The 22,735-nt window shown below is 52.5% G+C and overlaps 1 protein-coding gene across 1 annotated transcript in view; it reads right to left on the bottom strand.

Annotated features, from left to right (window-relative positions):
- Nucleotides 1–5,126: 5,126 nt before the first annotated feature.
- Nucleotides 5,127–22,735, bottom strand: part of FGF18 (fibroblast growth factor 18) — a 35,135-nt gene continuing 17,526 nt past the window's right edge. Inside the window, exons 4-5 of the mRNA XM_057541048.1 lie at nucleotides 13,367–13,473; nucleotides 5,127–6,147 (exon numbers count right to left, since the gene is read on the bottom strand). Of these exons, the coding sequence (XP_057397031.1) occupies nucleotides 5,881–6,147; nucleotides 13,367–13,473 (374 nt within the window). The 3' untranslated portion in view covers nucleotides 5,127–5,880. The remainder of the gene's footprint in view (nucleotides 6,148–13,366; nucleotides 13,474–22,735) is intronic.

Raw genomic sequence — 22,735 nt, 5'->3', positions numbered from 1 at the left:
CCCAAGGGTGGGGTGGGTAGGTAGAGAGCTCGCTCTCGTCCCCAAACCCACTTCTCTCCCGAGGTGGGGACAGATCCTATTCTTCTTGCTCACTGGCCCCTTGAAATGCTAGGCAAGGGTCCATCTTTATTCACTTCTGGCACAGAGCACCACCGTAGGGGTGAGGGGCAAGAGGGTGAGGGTCTGGGATGAAGAGACCTCAACCATCTCCTTCCGCCCTCTACTTCTTTGGGTCAGAGAAGCAAATTTTGGAAGGGTGCTAAGAGGGACCTGGCTGGCCACTGAAGGGGCCCTCTGACCCTTGACCTCCCTGGAAGAGCCCTGACTCACCTCCCTTTGCTATACCCTACTGGTTTATTATCAGCATCATCTCTATTCATTGGTCATCTAATGGGCTCTGTCATTAACTTGCTGGGTGCCCTGGAGCGAGTCACTTCCCCTGTCTGAGTCGTGGTTCCTTCCTCTCTAAAGTGATGAGGTTGGGACTTCCCTGGTGGTCCAGTGGTTAAGACTCTGTGCTTCCACTGCAGGGGGCATGAGTTCGATCCCTGGTCAGGGAACTAAGGTCCCTCATGCTGCTGGGGGCACGGCCAAAAAAAAAAGAAAAGTTGAAGGGAGGCGGAGAGAAAAGACTGAGGATAAAACACTTGCATGGGTGCCTTCCAGCTCTTACTAGGCAGGAATAATCCCCAATTATTCGCTCTCCTATCTCTTTTAAACATTACATGTGCCCTGCAAGGTAAAAAACAGTTGGATTAATGAAGGATATTGTCTCACAGAAAAGACATGATGTGCCCAGTGTCACACAGCTGGCAAAGTGGCCAAGAGGAAAACAAACTCAGGTACCTTAGGTCCCAGATATCTGTGACCTCTGGGACACTGATATCTTGGGCAGGATCCAGAGGCTCAGGGATGGGCCAACATTAGGCACCTGGAAATGTGGTTTATATCTGCCTCCTTCCTCCGGGGGAGGTGGGAGATGATGGACGTAGAGGCAGGATCAGGGGGCTGGGGGGAAAGACTGAAACTCTGGACAGAGGCTGAGTGCTCCAAGCATCCAGGCTGGCGTCAAGCCGTAGCTCTAGGAACAGACGGACTTGGGCTCAAATCCCAGCTCCTCTACTGACTATCTATGTGACCTCAGGCAAGTGACTTCACCTCTCTGAGCCTGCTCTATAAAGCGAGGCTAAAAATGCCCACCCCAGGGAATTCCCCGGCTGTTCATTGGTTAGGACTCCGCAGTTTCATTGCCAAGGGCTGGGGTTCCATCCCTGGTTGGGGAACTAAGATCCCACATCCTGCAAGCCGCGCAGCATGGCAAAAATAAATAAACAATAATTTAAAAAAATTAAAATGCCCACCCCAAAGGCTGGTTGGGTGGATTCAATAAGATCATGCTTGGTACATAGTAGGTGCTACAAAAGCGATGGCTGTTATTACTGGGGTTCTACTCAGCTGGACTGTGGAAACACTCATTCAGTTCTCCCCTTAAGCAAGCATCCTAAGACATCATCCTTGGCTGAGAAATCTTCTTGCCAGTCCACTGCACTTATCATTAACATATTTCTCATAGCTCAGGAAATATCCAGAAAGCTCTGTCCACATCTTCCAAAGTCAGACCCCGAGAGGTGAAGTGACTCGCTCCAGGGCACGCAGCAAGTCTCTACATCAGGGGTCTCCAAACCCCAGGCCACGGACCAGTAGCGATCCATGGCGTGTTAGGAACTGGGCCTCACAGCAGGAGATGAGCGGCAGGCAAGCGAGCGAAGCTTCATCTGTATTTACAGCCGCTCCCTATTGCTCAGACTACCGCCTGAGCTCTGCCTCCCGTCAGATCAGCAGCGGCATTAGATTCTCACAGGAGCGCGAACCCTAGTGTAAACTGCGCCTGAGAGGGATTTAGGTTGCGAGCTCGCTATGAGAATCTAATGCCTGATGATCTGAGGTAGAGCCGAGGCAGTGATGCAAGTGCTGGGGAGCGGCTGCAAATACACATTATCATTAGCAGAGAGGTGTGACTGCACAGAGACCATAATAAATCAATTGCTTGCAGACATATCAAAACCCTATCAGTGAGGGGCAAGTGACAATTAAGCTGCATCTTACGGAGTAGACTGGATGTAAGCAACACACTTCGGGTGTCACTGTCTCCCATCACCCCCAGATGGGCCCATCTAGTTGCAGGAAAACAAGCTCAGGGCTCCCACTGATCCTGCATTATGGTGAGGTATATAATTATTTCAATATGTATTACAATGTAATAACAATAGAAATAAAGTGCACAATAAATGTAATGCACTTGAATCATCCCCAAACCATACCCCCCCATCACTGGTCCATGAAAACAATTGTCTTCCATGAAACCGGTCCGTAGTGCCAGAAAGGTTGGGGACCGCTGCTCTCGAGGGCCAAGGAGAGGAAATCACCACTGGCCCCAGGGCCCCTGAGAGGGAGCAAAGGCAAGGAGTTGGGTGTGGGAGGTGCCAGCAGCCTGTGGGACGAGGATGGAGGCCTGAGGATGTGCTGGGGGGAAGAGGCAGGCATAGCCAGCAGCAGGAGGTAGAGGGCAGGGTCGTCATGGCCTCAGGCAGCCCCAGGCTGGAGTCTGCCCGCCCTTCTCCATGCAGTAGCCAGAGCAGTCCCTTTGTGTGTAAGGCACGTCACACGTGGCTCCCCATCTCACTCCAAATAAAAAAGTTCAAGTCTGGCCCCCTCCAAAACTCAGCCTCCCTCGTCCATTCTGCAATAGCCCCACCGGCCCCTCCTTACTCCGTTGACAGGCCTCCAGGCCTTGGCACTCTCTCTTCCCTCTGCCTGGAATGCTCTTCCCCTCAGTGTTTGCATGGGTCCCCCGTCCAGAGGCCTTCCCTGACCATTCTATCTAAAATAATAGCCCCATCACCTCTAACCCCTCACCCTATTTTCTTTTTCCTTATGATTTACCGCTACCTGACATATTTTATATGTATTTGGCTTACTGTATCTTCCCCAATGGAATGTAAGCTCCATGAGGGCAAGGGCTCTGCTCAGCTCATTGCGGTATCTCCAGCATCTGGCACAGAGTAAACAATACATATTTATCAGGTGAATGAATGATTGGTTGATTGAATTCTGGTGCCACGATTTTCTAGCTTGGATTGCTTTGGGCAGATCATTTCACTTCTCTGAAACCTCCAATGCAAAAGATAGTACATATCCATCTCATAGGGTAATTGTTTCAATAAAATAATAGAGGGTGAAAGGAACTGACACATAATAGGTGCCCAATAAATGACAACCATAATCACAATTATTATCACCAAGGATCTCAAACTCAGTCACCTGCTTCCTGAGGTCTTGGGCATGTCAATGATCTCTCTGAGCCCCAGTCTGTTCACCTGTCAAACTCTGTCCCACACAAGGGATGTTTGCTGGATGCCTGGGCGGTGGATGTGAAGCACCTAGCAGGGGGTCTGACACCCAGTAAGCACTCACTTTTGAAGCCATCGTATTTGCATTTTATGCATGAGAATAAAACAATTGTAAATTCCAATAACAGTTAAATCTTGGTTAATTGTGGACTATGCAGTTAAAAAAAAAAATTAACTTCGGACCAGATTTAACCTTGGTCTACCCCTTCCAACTGTCTTGGTGACAAGTTCATTAGCTAAGTGGCAGCTACTGCAGTCCTAGAGGGTCTAGGATTTGGATACCGGCCCCGCCGCTTTTTCCGTGACCTCGGGGAAGCAGCCAAACTTTTCCTCATCTATAAGATGGGGATAATGATAGTACCTTCTTCGCAAGTTATCAGGAGGTCACAATGAGATAGTGCACCTGAAAGGGCTTCACAAAGCCCTCAGGAGATGTGATGTGACAGGCAGGAAGGTGAGCCACAGACACACAGGACGCAGGATGGGGCCCAGGGATAAAGACAGAACCAAGCATTGTGCTCGGCCTGAGCTCAGAGGCGGGTCATAGAGGGAGCTCGGAAGAAGCCAAGCTCCGTCCCTGTCCAGGAGCTCTCCGCAGAGAAGGTGCTACTGTCCCCCACGCCACCCCCCAGCCCTGCCCCTTCCTTCTCCGTAGGGCCTCACAGGGGACCTCTTCTGGCCATTCTTGGCAAGCGGCGTTTTCAAGGGAGGCAGGTGACAGCAGCAGGACCCTTATAAGAGGCACCTTTGCCTCAGTCAACCTCAAGCCCAATCTGCTTTCCACCTCCACATCCTGGGGTAGGCCCTGGGAAAGAAGACATAGGAGAAAAGGCCCCTAGAAGTTCACGATGCCAAACACACTCGTACTTCAGCCCGTGAGAGTCTGAGGAGAAAAACACCAGGTCCCCTCCTGACCTGGGCCCTCTGACCCCCTCCACCACCAGAAGAAGGAGAGTGAGGACCACCACTGCCTTGTTCAGCCTGTGCTTGGCAAAACCCAGGTGCCGACTCCACAAATGACTCAATCAATAATCCCTAGACTGCAAATTCCATGAAGCATGATTTTTTTTTTTTGTCTGTTTTGTTCTTTGATGAATTTTCAATACCTAAAAGAGTGCCTGGCATTTAGTAAGGGCTAAATAAATATATGTTGAATAAGTGATTCCAGTAATAAGTCAATGAACGAAGCAAAGAATCATTGCTATCAAGAGAATTACTATAAGTGAAGTCCCCTGCGGGCTGGGATTTTTTTGTCTTGTGTTCTTTGATAAAGCCCCAGGGCCTTGAAAGGCCTTGGAACATAGGAGGTGCAGAGTAAATGTATGTGAGAGCACATGTATGTGAACATATGACTGAGTAAACCACTGAATCATGACTCACTAGAATTTAATCTTTCTGGAGGCAAGGGTTTCCATCTGCTTTGTTTAAGGCTGCATTCTCAGTGCCTACAACAGTGCCCATGTCGAATGAATGAATGAATGAATGAATGAATAAGCAAGGCCCCAGCTCTCAGCCCAATGACCTCAGACTGAGAAGAATGAAACACAAAGGGCACCTGAGCCCCGCCCCCGGCCACCACTCGCCTCATGGTTTTTTAAATAATTTGTCGATTGTTTTTAATTGTTGAGGCAGTAATACTTGGTTCATGAAACTGCAATATACAGAGAGGTGAAATAAATAGCTTATATATATATAATATATATAATATAGCTGGTTTTAAAATATTCCCTTATTCATTGGTGTACTAGGTCACGTGAGTCATGGAAGGTTGATAGCAGCATCCTCCAGAACTGTGAGTAATGCAGGGTCACCATGATTGGACGAGGCCGTCTGTCGTCGGAAGTCGAGGCGCCGAGAATTCCGAGGGGCACACCTTCCCTGCGCGGTGTCTCGGGGCAGCTTGCAGCAGACAATAAATAAATGACTGCAAACCAGAGAGCGATTTTTGTTGGAGTTTGGGGCAGGGACAGGGGATTAGGAAAGAGGGGGAGTATGTTGGGGGTGAGGGGATACTACTTTCTCTTTGTTTTTCTCTCTCTCTTTTTTGTTTTTTTTGCTTTTTTTTGTCTTTTTTTTGTCTTTCTTTCTTTTTTTTTCTTTTTTTTTTTTTTTGCTTTCAGAACCTTTGGGAAAAAGGACTTTGGTTTCTCAGAGTGTCGTTTTCCTCATTCAAGTCCTCCTCTGGGGACAAGTTTAGAGTTGTCTGTTCCTAGAGAGACACAAGCACCTGTGTGTTGACAACAGTCCCTTGGTGTGAGTCTTTTGTCATAGGGAGTTTCAAGTCAACAGTAAAATCTTATCGCTCCCCTCCCCCAAGAATTTTGGTTCAGTTTTTTGTCTTCTTTTAAACACAATATACAAAAATAGAAATTCTTCCTTATTTTTCATGTAAAAATATTCCTCTGATTGCAGTTCTCTGTGAGTGTGAGTGTGGGCTGGGGAAGCCTGGCGAGGCCACAGCGGGGCCAGCCTAGCCGGGGTGTGTGGGGCGGATCCGCCGGGACCGCTTGGTCACTGTGGTGTACTTGAAGGGCTTCTGCAGCTCTGCCTGTCCCTTGGGGTAGCGCTTCATGAAGTGGACGTCCTGCTGGTTCTCCCGGGTCTTGGGGCCTTTCCGTGGTCGCCCCTTCTTGGTGAAGCCCACGTACCAGCCAGAGTACTTGGCCGACATCAGGGCTGTGTAGTTGTTCTCCAGGACCTTCTCGATGAACACACACTCTTTGCTGGTGCCATCGGGCTGCAGGAAGAGAGAGAAGGAGGAGGTGAGAAGTGGGAGGGCAGGCGCAAGGGACAGAGCTATGTAGAGGGGGCATGGGCAGGTGGTCAAGGCTTGGGGTAGCAGAGCAGAGAGGGCCTGACCCAAGCTCTGGCCTCAGCAATTTCACTCCCTGGATCTATGGAGTGGATTTGTCATACTAGCCCCTGCATCCTTCCCTACTCACCAATTAGGTAACATCCTCCCATTACCACTCAGGGATCCATCTCTTCCACTCTCCACCCTGTAACCAGGGGCTTCCACCTCAGCTCTACTAGAACAAGGGACCTAGACCTGAACAATCAAAACATTTCCCATGACTGGTGCAGAGCACAGCATGTGGCCTGAGCCATCCAATCAGCGTTCCTTGAGACCCTTGTGTACGTAGTCCCCAAAATCACAGGCCGATTTACACTTGGGAAACATGTAATGCTGAAGTGAAGGCAGCCATTGTACCACCATGAGGGGAAATTCTGTCTGACGACAAAGTCAGCTTGGAGCAAGGAGAGCCAAGAGGAAGAGAATGACAGAAACCGATTCCTCCTCACATCTTTTAGCTTCTGGACCGAGCTGCATCTGAAACTCAAGTTACCTCACTGTTATGTGGGCCAATAATATCTCATGTCCTTTAAAACAGTTGAGACTGTGTCCTACCACATGCAACAGAAAGGAGTCCCAACTAACGTGCACTAAACCTGAGACGAAGTCAACTACTCAACTGCCAATCAACTCCACTGTTATATAGTTAAACATAAATTCTATTACATGTGGGATGTGGTACATCTTTTTTTTTTTTTTAATTTATTTTTGGCTGTGTTGGGTCTTCGTTTCTGTGCAAGGGCTTTCTCTAGTTGCGGCAAGCGGGGGCCACTCTTCATCGCGGTGCGCGAGCCTCTCACTATTGCGGCCTCTCTTGTTGCAGAGCACAAGCTCCAGACATGCAGGCTCAGTAGTTGTGGCTCACGGGCCTAGTTGCTCTGTGGCACGTGGGATCTTCCCAGACCAGGGCTCGAACCCGTGTCCCCTGCATTGGCAGGCAGATTCTCAACCACTGCGCCATCAGGGAAGCCCAGGATGTGGTACATCTTAATGTTTGGTGTGAAGATTGGTGGGAACCTCTAAAAATAAGAGTTTTGGCATGGCCAAACTCCAAAGCTGTAGCTCTGGTTCTGAGATTTCAGGGTCCCAGGTGAGCTCCCTGGGAGACTATGCTAGGCAAGGAGCGCTAGATTCAGAGTCAGAAGTTGAATCAACTCTAACACTTCCTTATGTGACCTCAGGCTAGTTAATTCCACTCTCTAAACTTTGGATTCCTCGCCCGGATCAAATAGGGAAAACGACTCCTGCGTCACAGAGATGTTACGAGGAATGACGCTTATAAACGAGGCTGGCACACAGTAGGAACTTGTTAAATTATTCCTGAAGAGCAGGTGGTTCGGACAGTCTGGCCTCCCTCCTTGGATCTGGACAAAGAGTGGTGCGAAGCAGGCTTTGAATCTCCTCCTTGAGAAAGTCAAATTGCTCTGTGTGGAAGAGTGGGAAACACACAAAGTTGGAAGGCCTGAATTAGCAGCACTCGAGTTTCCAGCTAACATCTCCAAATTTAGGCCGGGCCCACTCCTCGTTACAGACGGATGCCCAGCCAAGTTGGAAGCCCAGCGGTCTGGCTGTGCGTGGAGACTGAGGTGCGAGTTCCAGCCTTTTGTTTGAAGTGGAAAACAGGCCGGAGCTTCCAGGAACGTTCACCTTTGAGCAGAGGGCAAGCTTGGGCCCTGCAGACAAAATGTTGAACTTCGCAGAACGGGACAGGCAGGGTAAGAAAACATTCTCTGGAGGAGAGATCTTTTGAGGAGGCTGCAGAGTGGGCGGGGTTGTGGGGGGGTGGCCTGGGAGACACACACAGGACCCAGAGGACATTAGGGGCTGGGTGAGGAGTGAGGGACTATTGTGAGGGAAGCCGGGCATATGTGCAAGGCTGATAGGAAGGAGTGGTCTCTGGGCTCTGGGTCCCCCATGAATAATTCTGGAAGCTGCCTATCCAACCTGAGTCCAGGTCCCTTGGCTGGTTTCGATGGAACGGTCAGAGCAAACTGAATAAAGGCTACACCATGGCTGTTTCCCCACCCTAGAGCATCTGCCTGGAAAACTGCTTTCAAGCTTCAAGGCTCAGTTCAGTAATCACCTCCCCTGGGAAGCCTTCCCTGACTGCCATCTAGCTCCCTGGATATTTCCTCCTCTTCCTTCAAGACTCCATTTAAGCACCAGGCTTTACTGAACTCACATACTCCATCTTCCGAAACACCTCAACACCCATTCCTTCTCCTGCCACCCCCCAACAGAGCAATTCTGTATCTGCCTGCCTCTTCATCAGCCCAAGAGCTTCAAGAGGTCAGGACTGCTTCTCAGTTGCTCTCCTGGCTCGGCACAAATCTTAGCCCAAGACAGGGGTGCCCAGAGCATTTGTGGTTAAATGGATGAGAGTTCTGCTCGGATAGACATGGTGGGGTTGACACATGAATGGGTTTTCCTCCAAAAGAAAATGGACTCTGCCTCCTGGATCCCTTACTAAGGTCCCAGAGACAGTCATGAGCTATGAGAGGCCCCTCCTCTGGGGGATGTGCTGAGAAGAGTGAACAGAGGGCTGCAGCTCCCTGCCTGCCAGCCTTGGGCTCCCTCCTCATCCATTCACTCAATCATTCAGAATTTACTGATTGCCAACTATAGGCCAGACATTTCCACATGCATTACCTCATTTAATCCTCTCAACTTGCTAAGGCAGACTCTACCTGGTAGAAGAAAACAGTTCAAAGAGGCAAAAATGGCTTTCCCAAGGTCACGGAGCTTGTTAAGTGGCAGAGCCAGGATTTGAACCTGTGTTTGCCACGTGTAGCTCGCTTCTCTGCTGTCTAGTGCCAGACAGGCCCATGAGGAGAAAGGGTATGGAAGAGTGGGCACTGCCCATCCAAACACCTCCCCTCCCCCAGGCCCACAGAGCCACCGTGGGCATGAAGCAAGAACTCGGAGGTTCAAGGGCCAGCACACTGCCTGGCACACGTGCTCATCCACGTCTGGGTTGAGGATCTGGGCTTCAGGCTGAGATTCCCGACACTCCAGAGGTCAGGAGCCCCTTGGGAGGAGCCATGGGGCCTATGATGGTCACAAGTTCCCCACCATGAACTCAGACCCAGTGGATAAGAAGCTAACAGTAGGCTGTCCTGGGGCTTGACCCTCACCTCTGCTGACTACCTCTATAACCCTGCTTATGGCCCGCAGAGATTTAAAAAAACACATATGCATGGGCCTCACCCCTGAAAATGCTGACTCAATCAGTTTAGGCAAGGCAGATCATCAATATTTAGAGAGTAAGTGAATAGCCCATCCCAGAACCTTGGTGATTTAGTAGAATTTGATCATCTCTCCCCCTCTACCACCTCCAACCTCCTTCTTTCCAAACTGGAGTCCTATTCCTTCTATTTGACCTGAAGACTGAAACCAGATCACATCATTTGGCTCCTAGATCTAGTCTTCCATGAAACTAGAACTACCCCCTGGTTACATAGGCAAAAAAGTCCTTTTTTGCTTCAAGGCATTTTGAATTGGGTTTCAGTCACTTCCAACCAAAGCAGTCTTCACAAAGATACAGTGGTAGGCAGGGTACCCTCTGCCCTGAAAGGGTCTGGGGCCCTATGTCACCCCAAAGAGGAAACACCAGTAATCACACAGGAGGGGGCAGATGAGAAAAATCCATCTGGGTTGAATCTCCACAAATGGGGAAAAACTGCCTGGTACATAGTGTTTGACACTCAACAACTCTTTATGGAATGAAAGGAAGTGCTATCTCCTAGGTCAGGTGGACGTGGGGTCCAGAGAGGTGGCAAGGAGAAGCGGGGCTACTTCTCTCTCAGGGGCTCGGGAGAAGAGCTCTGGCATATGATGGGTACAATGCAGCAGAGGGAGTAGCACAGCCAAGGGTCTGGAACATTGGCAAAGGCTCTGCTGGGGGCTCAGCAGATGTGTCCAGCTGTGGCCAGAAATGTAGAAGATTGACACCCAGGGTCTAGACATCCAAGGAAGCTATCCTGTTGAGCCAAAGGATCCAGAGCCTAAGCTGAGGTCAAGGATTCCCACAGGTGAAGGACCTGGCTTCAAAGAGGAAGGTAATTCATGTTCAACAAGTAAGTGCCTACTAAGTGCCAGCGTTATCTTCCCATTTTACAGGTGAGGACACTGAGGCTCAGTGAGGTCAGGGCACTTGGATTCCTGGGTCTCATGTGGCTAATTCTGGCTGTAGGTTAAGAATCAATCCTCAGAAAGCAAGCACCCACATTTCTATTTCTTTGGTGCCCCTGCAGCCCTTTGGGCAGGTACAAGAAGCATGATGGATGGATCCACAATTGAATGCAGCGGGGGATGCAGGCACGAAGACAGACAGTGACAACCCAGGTAAGCAGACCGGAGAGAGACGGCTGTGTGATGGGCTGTGGGCTCCAGGGCGGGTGCGCTGACTGAGCAGTCAGTGAAGCCAGAGGCTACGGCAGGATGAGCCAGGACTCATCCAGGCGGATGGTCAAGGGAAGGGCAGTCCTGGCAGAGGGTACAGCATGCACAAAGCCTGAAGGCGCCATCAGGGAGTAGAGGCTGGCAGTGCCATGTGTCCGTGACACAAGGACCACGAGGGCAGGGAAGCTCTCCCCAAGGAGTGTAGCCTTTCTTGGGTAGATAGTGAGGACCCAGGGACTGGTGCTGAGCTGAGCTGGGGGCAGAGGGTGGGGAAGACCTGATCCCTTTTGTGCTTTAGAAAGCTGAGGGTGGGCACCGGGGAAAGGCCTGGAGGTGGAGCCTGAGGCCGCTGAGGAACGTTATTCCCGAGAAGGTATGAGGCCAGAACAGAGGCAGGAGTTAGGGAAGGAACAGACACACCAGCTACCAAGAGTAATTCCAGGACCGGGGTCTGACTGGCTGGGGAGTCTGTGATGGAACAGCAACCCAAGGGCCTGGGGTTCCAGCTGCAGGAGCCAGAGAGAGTGAGGGGCGCTGGGCTAGGCAGGGGCCAACAGGGGGACCTGCCCAGGGCAAAGTCAGGACAGGGGGACTAGGGTGGGGTGGGTTGGTGGGGCGCCCTTGGAGCCTCCCAGGTCAGCCCAGAAGCCCGGAAAGAGACGATGGGGGGAGCTGCAGCAAGGGGGGCGGAGCGAGGGGAGGGGAGGGGAAGGGAGGGGAGGGGAGGGGAAGGGAGAGGAGAGGAGGGGGCGGGTGGGGGCGAGCCTCCCTGGGCTATGCGGAGCCTCGCCGCCAGCTGAACCATCCCCAATATTAATGACGGGAGAGAGGGCGAGGGGGCAGGAAATCGGAGCCGGCTCCTGTGGAAGCGGTGACTCAGCGGCCAGCCGGCGGGCGGGCGGAGGGCGGCCGGCGGCGGGGAGCGGCCCGAAAGGACGGGGCTGTTCTTTTGACCCCAAGACGGCCCTCCTGGGGTCAAGATGCCGGGAACCGCGTAGACGGGGAGGGAGGGGCGCGCAGGCACTGGGCACGGCGGGCTGCAGCGCGGCCCCTCCTTTAAACAGAAAAAAAAAAGGTGGGGGGGGGGGAGAAAGCCGAGCCCACAACTGCAAGCAGGTTGGGCCTGGGAGGCGGCCCAGGCGGGCAGGAGAACAAAGCGCCTGACGCGGTGCTTGCCGCGCCGCCACAGGAAACGCACGGCCAGGCCAGGGCACCCGGCGCCCGGCCTGCCCGCCGCCCCTGCCCCGGACCCCCTCGCTGGCTGGCCGGCCGGCCTCGGGACGCGGAAAGTGAATCACTAATTAAAACCACTCCTTGGCATACCGGGGCCGCGCTACACGGATTACTAGTATTTTGCTGTTTGAGAAGCTCCAGTCGGTGTGGGCAGTGCAGCTGGATTCCTTTGCCTTCCAAACCGGGCTTTGAAGCCCGCCTACCTCTAGCGTGGGACCGGGGACAAGTGCCCGGATGTGGCCAAGCCTCAGCTTTCTCATCTGTGAAATGGGGATGGTGGCAGTACCAACCTCTTGGGATTATTTTGGAGCATTTTTGCTCAGTGCCCAGCAGAAAGCAGGTGCTCAATTAACAGAGGCTATTGGTACCGTTGTTATTAACAAATAATAAGCAACAATACCCTGGCTCTGTCCAGCCAGGTAACAGGTCCCTGGCCTGTTACGTTCTCTACAGGCACTTGGGAATGGGGGAGGAGAGACAGATAAGAATTGGGGGATTCAGGAAGTCAAAACCATGGCTTAAACAGGAGTCGAGGTCATGCTTCCTTCTCCCCAACAAGGTGTAATAAATGCAAATCATCACCCAAGGTCTTGCCGCCAAGTCGAAGAAGCCATCCTCCTTGGAATCTGGGTCTGCCCTCCACCCCCCACTCCACCTGTTCAGCAGAAGCCACCACCCCCCTCCATTATACAAGGTGGATACGGGGTGAGTCGGGTCCCTGCATAGAGAAGGGAACACGGAGCATGCCACTATAGAGCTACCACCAGTAATGCTTTCCACTGGAACATCCAAAGGAAGCAAGTGTATGAACTTCACAAACAGACACTAGGAAAAAGGGGGGCAGCATCAAAACGCAGCATCAGTGGAGGCTCAGAACCCCTGGCATGTGGGTCCACACCCCACCCCTGCCCTAATTTGTTACATGCAGCTCTCTTGCCTATTCCAAAGTAATAAAATCTTCCTGAAATGCTAGAATCATGAGGCCCAGAGCTGACAAGGCTGCTGGGTTCCAGAGGCGCTGCTTTGAGGAGTCGTAAACCCCTGGTGATTGTTAAAACAATGCTGCAGCCCCTGCCCTTGGCCTAATGGTTCCCTGTTCCGAGACATCAGGTACATTCAGGCAGGGGCCCTCAGAACCCCTCGAGGATTCTCCCACTACCAAGCAAGCCAGAGCTCCACATCCACCAGGAAAGATCAGGGCCCTGTGTGCTCACGAAAGTCACAGCCACAGATACCTCGGCCTGGAAGGCTGCAGGTGTGGGGACAGAGAAGAAGTGGGGTGGTGAAAGGAAGAGATCACAATGGGAATCTCACACATACACATACACACACACACACACACACACACACACACACGCACACACATTCATGGGGCCTGTTTTCCATTTGGGGCTGATAGGGCCCTGGACATACTGTTCCATCTACCCAGAGCTGCCGGGGGACCCACCCAATCCAGACCATCACTTACCTTCCCCACAAGCTTGCCTTTCCGGTTCATACACAGGTAGAATTCCGTCTCCTTGCCCTTGATCCGGACTTGACTACCGAAGGTATCTGTCTCCACTAGGAGCTGGGCTTCGAAAGGCAGAAGGAGAACAAGACACATTTTTTTACCAGGGGCAATGGCTGGCCTAAAGACTCAGCGACATGATCCCTGACCCTGTCCCCGGACCTCCCACTGCCCCCAAAATCAGGCATGGGGGATGCCTCTGACAGGTCTCTCTGGAGCAGCCTGCCCCTTAGGCAGGGAGAGGAGCTGTCTGACACCTGTTCCCCGACTCCCAGCCTCTCTTGACTCCACTTGGGACCCAGATCGCCCCTTGTGGCTGAAGACCAGTGTGCCTTCTCCTCCCCTCGTCATCCGCTTACCCTCCCCCGCCAACACCCTTCCCCAAGGCAGGACAGACAGCCACAAAAATAACCCCAGAAAAGCAGCAGTCTCTGAACTAAGGGGTCAGACATTCAGAGGCACGTGAGCTCACACAGGCATGCACACTATGCACACGCACACGCAAACAAAACACACACACACACACACCTTGCCTTGTGGAATGCCAAGCTGCTTCCTCCAAAATTTAGGTCACAGGCCCCTTCCTCCAGGGAAAACAACATCTGGAGAGTCCCCTCCCCTCTGGGGATATGGGTGAGGGAGTGCCCTGGCCACTTGAAGTGGGGAAGGGTCAGGGAGGGGTGTTTCGAGTCCCTGGGGAAAGGAGGCTATCTGCATAATACTTCACCTTCCTCGATCAAGGCCACCAAGGCTGAAGAATAACTACCTCCCAGGAGCCCGGAAGTCCCAACCAGGACCCAATACCCCCTGGTCAGGAGTGGGAGGCCCCATGCTAAACCATCTATGCTCCACAGAGCCTCCCTCAGGATGGGGGTGTCCAGAGCTGATCCCCAAAGGCCTGACTAAACAAGGACATCAAGTGGCCAAAGGGTGACTGTCTCTTGACTAGGCATACTGTGAGACCCCTCCAGTCCACATTTTCTCCCCAGTAGGATGCTGTGTGACTTTGGCAGGTCATGTGCCCTCTCTGAACCTGAATCCCTGAGCCTGGATTTCCCACCACCACCACCCCCTTCTTTGCCTATGACCACCCCCCCATTCTCACCCTCCCTCCCCTGACTCTTTGCTTCCCAGCACCTGCCCCTCCCTCACCCAAAAAATTTTTATTTCAGTGACAAGGGACTTGCTTCTCAATAACAAAAATCATAGCCCTAAATACAGTATCCTTGGAGCCACAAAGAGTGTACCTCAGTGCCCCTAAAATACACTAGGTATGATTTTAATAAAAAAATTTTAAATAAATACCCTGATGCCCTGCTGTGAAAATTAAAACCATCTGGAACTCAGGATTTCCAAATAATTAATCTAGCCTTCCTTTGACACCACTACTAATTAAAATATGATACCCACCTTTCCAAGGAAAAAAAGAAGAATTTATATAAAATTTAAAGATCTAACAAGAATTTAGTAATTCTAGGAACAAGGGTGGGGGGCACATTCTTCTCTCCACCTTCCCCCATCCCTAGTAAACACTGAGTTGAGAATATTAACCAACACTGAGATAGGGGGTTATAAGCCCTTCCTGTTCCCTGTTCCCCTTAACTCAAATTCCCCATTAACTCTCCTCTTACCTTGGTTCCTGGGAACCAAGGGCCAAACATCACAGCAGCTCTGGGACTTGCTTTCTGTATCTCCACACAAAGCTCAGGCCCCACACGGGATGGGGGTTTTTGGGGGGTCAGGAGGGTCCCCAACTCTAGGAGCTTCTGACGAAGGTAGCATGTGTAAGGGGATAGGTGAGAGCTTTGAAATGCACAGATATGGATATGAATCCCTGGCCCCACTTGCCACTGTATGACCTTGGGCCTCAGTTTCTTCATCTGTAAAATGGGAATAGACATCTCCAATCTTCAACAGTTATGGTGAGGATTATACAAAATGATGCTGTAAAGGGCCTAGCACCCTGTTCTCAGAGGCTGGGTAGGGGAAACTCAGTAACTATTGTTTAAAGTTTCCTAATAACTGCAAAACAAAACTGTTTTCCCAGAAGAAAAAAAAAAGTAGTGGAAAAACTATCAGATGTGTGTAAAAGGGCAGAGGTGGAGCAGAACTTGCCTCCCCAAGGTGTGCCCTCTGTCCTGAACTTCCTCAGCATCCTCCAGGGTCGCAGGCACCCCACACTGTGAGTGCATCAGAAAATGTCTTAGACTGGGATTCATGGGGTCTGATTCCATTTCTGGAATTGCGATCCTGGGGGTGTGACCTTGAGTAAGCCACACAACCCTCTGAGCCCCAGTTTCCTTACCCATGCAGTGGGAATGGGGCTTGACCCTATTCTGAATGTCTCTGGCATTGGAGAGGGGCAGGCATGGGAAACCGTAAGAAGAGGGTGAGGCCACAGGGCTGGGGCCCAGGCAACCCCGAGTGAGTCGGAGGGGAAGACTGCTCTGTCTGCCCTCCCCCAGCACATGCCTGGGCCTCTGTCCTCAGAAGAGCTCCTACTACACGCTGGATCTGGCTCCCATGTGAGCCTGCTAAAGTCACACATCCCCACGAGGTTGGGTACCTTTGCCCCCTTTTTACAGTGTAGGAAACTGAGGTTCAGAGAAGCAACCCAGCAGGAAGGGCTGACGTCAGGTCTGCCTGGCTCTTCCTGCTGGGGCCTGGGTCCCAGAGGAGGGCCCCCAGCTCTGGGGAAGACTTGGCTCAAAGCACAACCCCCATCTCTCATTAACCACAGCCCATCTCAGGAAGCCCTGCCCTCTGCCTAAGCCATCCAAAGGGCCTGGGGCTGGGGCTGGACTGCACCTCCACCCCTGCAAGCCAGTCACCCTCACCCCAGCGAGGGCAGGGTCTGCACCAGCCTCTGTGCCCAGGGAGCCAGAAGTCTGTTCTTCCCCGACTGCAACAAGCCATGGAGTGACCTAGACTCCACTCAGCACATGACATAATGAGGAGCGAGCCGGGCCAGGATTATGTAAAGTCTTTGGGGAGTAATAGCAGCAGCATTTCTCAGAAAGACAGAAAGAGAGACTCCGCCCGCTCAGACCAGGTTTGCCCCAGAGCCAGCCTGCCTGGTCCTCAGCAGCACGCTGCCCCTTCTCCTGACTCAAGCCCCAAGCCCCCAAGATGCAGCTCTCAGGAGCTAGGAGCCTCATCTCCGCTCAGTTCCATTCTCACCTCTGTCCCAGGCCAGGCGGGAGGGGTTGAGGATAGTATCTCGCCCCTCACCACCCTGGCATGCCCCCATCCTCTCTCTGCCACTCTTGTCCCCAGCAGTCTCTTCTCTACACAGCAGCCAGAGGGATCCTTTTAAAATATAAAATTAATTGTGCCTCGTCCCTGCTAAAGCCTCCTATGGATCTCCAACCCACTAAAAATCCAGACTGTTTACGGGGACCCGGAAGGGGCACGTGGTCTGGCCCCTGCTGCCTGCTCCCACCTCCCTCCCTCACTCACAGCCCTCCGGCCACACAAGCGTCCTTACTGTTCCTGCTCTAAGACACCAAGCACACTCCCACCTCAGGGCCTTTGCACTTTTCCTCTGCCTGGAGATTGCTCTGCCCAGAGCTTCCCATAGTAGCTTCTCACTTCCTAGGTTGACATCTCAGCTCAGATGCCACCTCCTCAGAGAGGCCTTCCCTGGCCATGCTGTCCAATGTCGTACTACCCTCCCAGTTCAGCTCTAGCCACCCCCTGCTCCATTGTCCTCAGAGCTCTTCTCCAAGTTGTTTAATTTGCTACCTTTTCTATTGTCTGTCTCTATCCACTGGAAGGTAAGCTCCATGAAGGCAGGTCCTTACCTGTCTCATTCACCACTGTGGTTTCCAGCATATAGCCCATACCTGGCTCACAGCAAATGACCAATAAGTAAATTGTAGTAAGTGCATAAAGGGCTTGGTGAGGTAGGTATGAATAAAGCTATTTAAAAGTTAAAGCAAACGAGATTCGGGGAGGTAAAGGGACTTACTTAATGGTACACAGCTAGTAAAAGCAGGGTAGAAGTTCAAACCAAGTCTCTGATTCCAGGTCAATGCCCTTAGCAACTCTTCTCTCTACCTCCCCACGCCCCACCCCCGTGTTACTCCTGCCACTCACTAGAACTCTGAGCTCCTACCCACCCATCCTTACAACAATCCCAGGAGATTAGAACTATTTTTTTATTATCCCCATTTTACAGGTGAGAAAATTGAGTCCCAAGGTCAGACAGGGATGGAGTTAAAACGCAGGCAGGATTCAAACCCAGGCAGGCTAACACGGAAGTCTGGGTCTTAGCCTGTCTCCCCCACCGGTCACTTCTCCTCCATGTCAGTCCCTTTCCTGGGGGAGTTAGTGAGTGAACGAACACCAAAGGCAGGCAGGGAAGGTCTTCGCTTGACCTCACCTTCTTGGGGCAGAGGTCTGTGGGTTGGGATGCCCAAAGAGCCAAAAGTTGGGGCCCATCCCTCCTCAGCTCCACTTCCAAATGACCTTGAGGGAGGAAGGGGTGCCAACGGTCACCCTGAGGAAAATACCTTCGAGCTGATTCTGGGAGGTGGGGGAGCCCATAGGAGCACCCAAGTCTGGGTTCAAGCCGCAGCCAGAGAGGCATGAAATGACTTCAGATCTGGTTTTGACCAGAAGCAAAGGCTGCACGCACCAGAGGGTGAGTGTAGGATGGGGTGGGGGGTCCCACAACCCAGCTCCCCTGAAGGCAAAGTCCACAGAGCCAGTCTTACCAGGGCCCAGCACAGAGCAGGAGCCCAGCGCCTGCCCATGGCTGGGGGCCAGGAGCTCGAAGGACCCAATCCCTTCTCCAGCACTGAGAGAGGAAAGCAGAAAAGGAAAATGACAAAGTGGAAGAAAAAGGAGTCGGAAAGAAAGCCCTTTCAATAAAAACTCATGCTGTCTTTTTTTCCCCATTTCTCTTAAATGCATGGAGTAACAATGACAATTAAAAAAACAAAACAAAACAAAACTGCTAATACTTATTTGAGCATTTACCATCTGTCAGGCACTGTGCTTGGAGTCTGAATGTGGAATGTCTCATTCGATCCTCACAACAACCCCATGAGGTAGGAACTATTACACCCATTTTACAGATGAAGAAACTGAGGCCCTGAGCAGTTAAGTTACTTGCCAGAGTCACGCAGTAGGACCAGGATTTGAACACAGGCAGAGCAACCCCGGAGCTAGCCTGAGACAGAGAGATTCAGACAGAGGTGAGCAGAGCAGGACAGACATCAGGCAGGTCAGCCATGGCAGAGAAAAAAGAAATGACTTTGATGGATGGATTGATTGACTGATTCCAGTGTGATTCCCTAGCTGGGCTTCCCTGCGGGCAATCCATAGCCTCACTTTAAAGACTTTTGGTTTGAAGGGTAGGAAACGACAGGGAAAGACCAAGAGGCAGACAGAGACCCAGAGAGACACATACAAAGAGGGACACAGAAGACCCAGAGAAAGGGAACTGGAAAAAACTAAGCAGGAGAATTGGTTTCTTTTCCCCCAAGCCTTGGGGTAAAATCCCCAAGACCTGAGAGAGCAGTGGGAGGAGCTGGGAGCCAGTGAGAGGCTGGGCAGAGCTGGCCGCACCCAGACCCCGCACGGGGTGGCCAGCAGCCGGCCAGCCGGCCCTACAATTCCAGTGCTGACAGTGAGGCTGGCCACTCTCCAGGCATCATCCTGCAGCGAGGAAACATCCTTGCCACAAGAGGCACTGGGAGGTCACACCAAATCATACTCCCTTCCTCCCCTCTGAAGGTGGACCAGGTTGAGGGGAGGGGAAAGAAGCGGGGGTGGGGGGAAGGAGCCCTTTCTGGAGACCTTTCAGCATCACTATCCTCACACACCCACACACACCCACTGTGGCCTCTCCCCAAAGGTGTCCATGGTTCCCCTTCTCCTAAAGTCCCCCAAGGAGGTTCGCAGGCCACGTGGGCGAGCCGGAAAGGAAGAGAGAAAGAATCAATAGGATCGATCGGGAGCTATATTTAATCCTAGCTGTACCTCTCATGTGGCCATTTGAGCTGCAGAGTCAGCGAGGTGTGGGTGGCCACTCCTCACTGGGGACAGAAGTCGTGGAACATGAGCTCAGAGGGCAGGGGGTTTAGACGGAGATATTAATGCCCCTTCCCAGCTGGGAGCGCCCCTCGGGGAAGCTGGTCCTGTCGCTCACTGTATCCTTGCTGCAAGATGCAAGGCTGGCTGGAAGGAAGGACGGGAGAGGAGGACAGGAGAAGAGGAGGGAGGGAGCACGGATTCCCCAGGTACCTACTGTGTGCTGGGCTCTGTGCCAGGCACTTGCCCCCGCCCCAGGGGAGTGGTCCCATCTACACTCCCGGACGCACACATGGGTCACCCATGTATTCACTGGCCCAAGCATGTATTGAACTGTTGTTTGTGGCTGGCTCTGTGCAGGGGATACAGCAGTGAACACAATAGACAGAAGCCGCCTAGCCTTAGAGTTTGCACTATAACAGGAGACACAGAGAGCGAATAACTAAATACATACCAGAACCTCAGGTAGCAATAAGTGCTAGGAAGAGAAACATACCCACGAGGGGACAGAGACAGGAATTCCCTGATAAGGGGACAACTGAACAGTAGTCTGAGTGAGGTGAGGGAGCAAAAGCCATGGGGACATCTGGGAGAAGGGCATCCCCAGGCTGAGGACACAGCAAAGGCCCTTAGCTGGGGACATGCTTGGCGTGTTCCAAGGGCGGCAGGAAGCTCGCTGGGGCTGGAGCAGAGCGGGCAAGGACGGGGCAGTGGAGCCCGATGTGAGGGTGCTAGTCAGGAGTCAGGCTACACCAGGCCTTCCTGCCGATCCAAGGACTTGGACTGCATTCTAAATGAGCTGAGAGCCTTTGACTAACGGAGTGACACAGTCTCACGTTTTGGACTGTGGTATGGAGAATGGACTCTGGGCCGTCAGACTCAGAGAAAAGAGTCTCTGCTGCCTCAGCCACACCAGCCAGCCCAAAGGACCTGGCTTCTTGCTCCAGCACAGCCCTGCAGCAGGTACCAGAATGAGAGAAATGGGGACCAGAGGGCCCCCCTCCCACTTCCAGCAAAAGCCCTGGAAGACCCCACATACTTTCCTAGGTGAGTCACGCAAGTCAGCCCCTGATTGTGCTTTGCGTGGCCCCGTAATTATTTTATTCATTTATCCAGTAACCTTTAAGGGGGGCCTGCTTTCAGGACATGTACTAGACATGCAGACAGGCAGAAAGGTCACTGCTTTCAAGGAGCTCACGTTCTCAGAGGGGCAAGGGTGAGCGGGGGAGCTGCCTGGAGGGGCAGAGCCCATGCTGGGGCAGGCTGACTCCCTGTGACCCTGAGCAGTGGTGACACAGCTGGAATCACAGACTAATCCATGCCTAACTGGAACAAGCCCACACAGTACAAACTCCGTGCCCTGCCCGTGCCTTCCCACAATTGTGAGGAAACCCACTGGTGCAGGGAAGGGATGGAAAGCGCCCAAGGGGACACAGAGAGTGAGGGGCCCAGGCTCTTCCTACTCAGAGTCAGCCCCTAGAAAGGAGAAGGGGCTCTCGCCTGCGAGCTCCTTGAGGGTTGGGCCTGGGTTGTCTCACTCACCGCTGTATCACCCAGTGAGGGAGGGACCCAGGTGTGAACTCAGAGACCGGACCGCACGCAATAGAAGGGTCCAGATACCCTTCCACATCCAGCCTGAGACAGCAGCCAGAGCATGGCCAGTCCGCCCTGCTGCTTGGAATCATGCTGAAGAAGCCTCTTCTAAACTGTAGCTGATATGCCAGGGCCCCACTAAGGGGAGAGAAGCAGTACCCCTTCTGGAAGCCCCACGAATCAGTTCTCGAGAGGGGAAACCTTCACCTGAGCCCATGACGGTATGCCCCTGCCGCCGTACAACAGCACAGAGTTCAGATGGTTATTATGAATATTCTTGCTTTAATAATCATATACTCTTTGAGAATAAGATATTCTCTCATTTCAATTACCCCATTTTACAAAAGAGTAAACAGGATCAGAAAGGCTAACACACACCTAAGGTCTCCAGCTCGTAAGTGGTGGAACTGAGATTCCAATTCCATCCGACTCCAGAGTCCACATGCCCACCCTCTCAAAAGACCACCTCCCTGGCTATCACAGCCCCTCCGGAGGCCTGCTCGGGGTTGTTCTGGGCACTGTAAGTCCTGGGAGGCTGGAAAACCTACTGCAAAACCTTGGGTGTTCTGGGCATTTTCTTAATCAAATAGAGGAGCCTTTTTCTGCAAATGAAAATAGGCAGGAATATCCAACCATGTGGCTTATAAAAGCAGAGTTGCTCCCACACCGCCATCCCTGATGCTGGGGCCCCTCCGCCTCCCTGAGGGCTGGCTCAGCTGACCCCAGGTGCTCCTCTGCTGAGACTCAAGTCCCACCACCCAGCAACCCTGCTTCCTGTAGCCAGGGGGTGCTGACACCTCCACATCCCAGCTGAAGGGCATCAACCTTGGAGGCAGGTAGAGTGGGGCCTTCTCATCCTTGCTTGGCAGGTGAAGAAACTAGGCCCAGAGCCAGACATGCTTGTCCCCAGCACTGGGGGCTGCTCAGCGACCGAGCTGCCCCTGGAACTCAGGGGTCCTGCCTCCTGGCCCAGTGCTGTTTCTTCAAGGTGGCAACTACCTGCAGGACAAAGGTGACCAGGACCAAGGGCAGGAAGGGGAGGGGCTGCTGTAATAATCCTGGCTGGGCAGGGTGGCCCTCCCCCAGTTCCTGGCCTGCCAGGTGTCCCACTACCTAAGCCTTTAGCCCCCTGGCCAGCATACCTCTCCCTCCAGAGCCGAACCTAAAGCTAAGAAAGTCCTGCATTCCTGGAACAGCCAACCTCAGGGCCCTCAGAGTGCTCTGGGAAAGCTTCAGGGAGCCATGGGGAGAAACTCTTGCAGAACAGCCTGGTGTAGAAGCCTGGCTGATATCTATGCAGATTTCACCGAAGACTGCTCACTGCTGCAAAGCCGGCCAAGAGCTCCTGGGCAGGGCACCCAGACAAAGGTGGGCCTGCATCTTGCACCTACCTGCCTGTGGGGTCCAGCGCCTCGGGACGCTGTCAAATCTGAGATTCTGAGTGTTTTACAGACTCAAATCTGAGATTCCAAGCCTTTCTGGGGATTCCAGATTCCAGGCATTTATAGGGATTGTTTATACTTGGTGTTTGCTGAAATTCCCAGACTGCATTCTAACTGTGTATGAATGCAAGTCTCAGAAGACACCATTCCTTCAGCTGGATGGAGCCCTGAGAAGGAGGGAGCAGGTTCTCAGATCATCCTGGGCCCCCTGGCCTGACTGAGGACTACTGGCTTCCCCTCCCCCACAGGCAGG

Source organism: Balaenoptera acutorostrata, chromosome 2, assembly GCF_949987535.1.
Source record: "Balaenoptera acutorostrata chromosome 2, mBalAcu1.1, whole genome shotgun sequence".
NCBI lineage: Eukaryota > Metazoa > Chordata > Mammalia > Artiodactyla > Balaenopteridae > Balaenoptera > Balaenoptera acutorostrata.
Note: the sequence above shows the minus strand (reverse complement) of the source record. Positions and strands in the feature narration are given on the sequence as shown.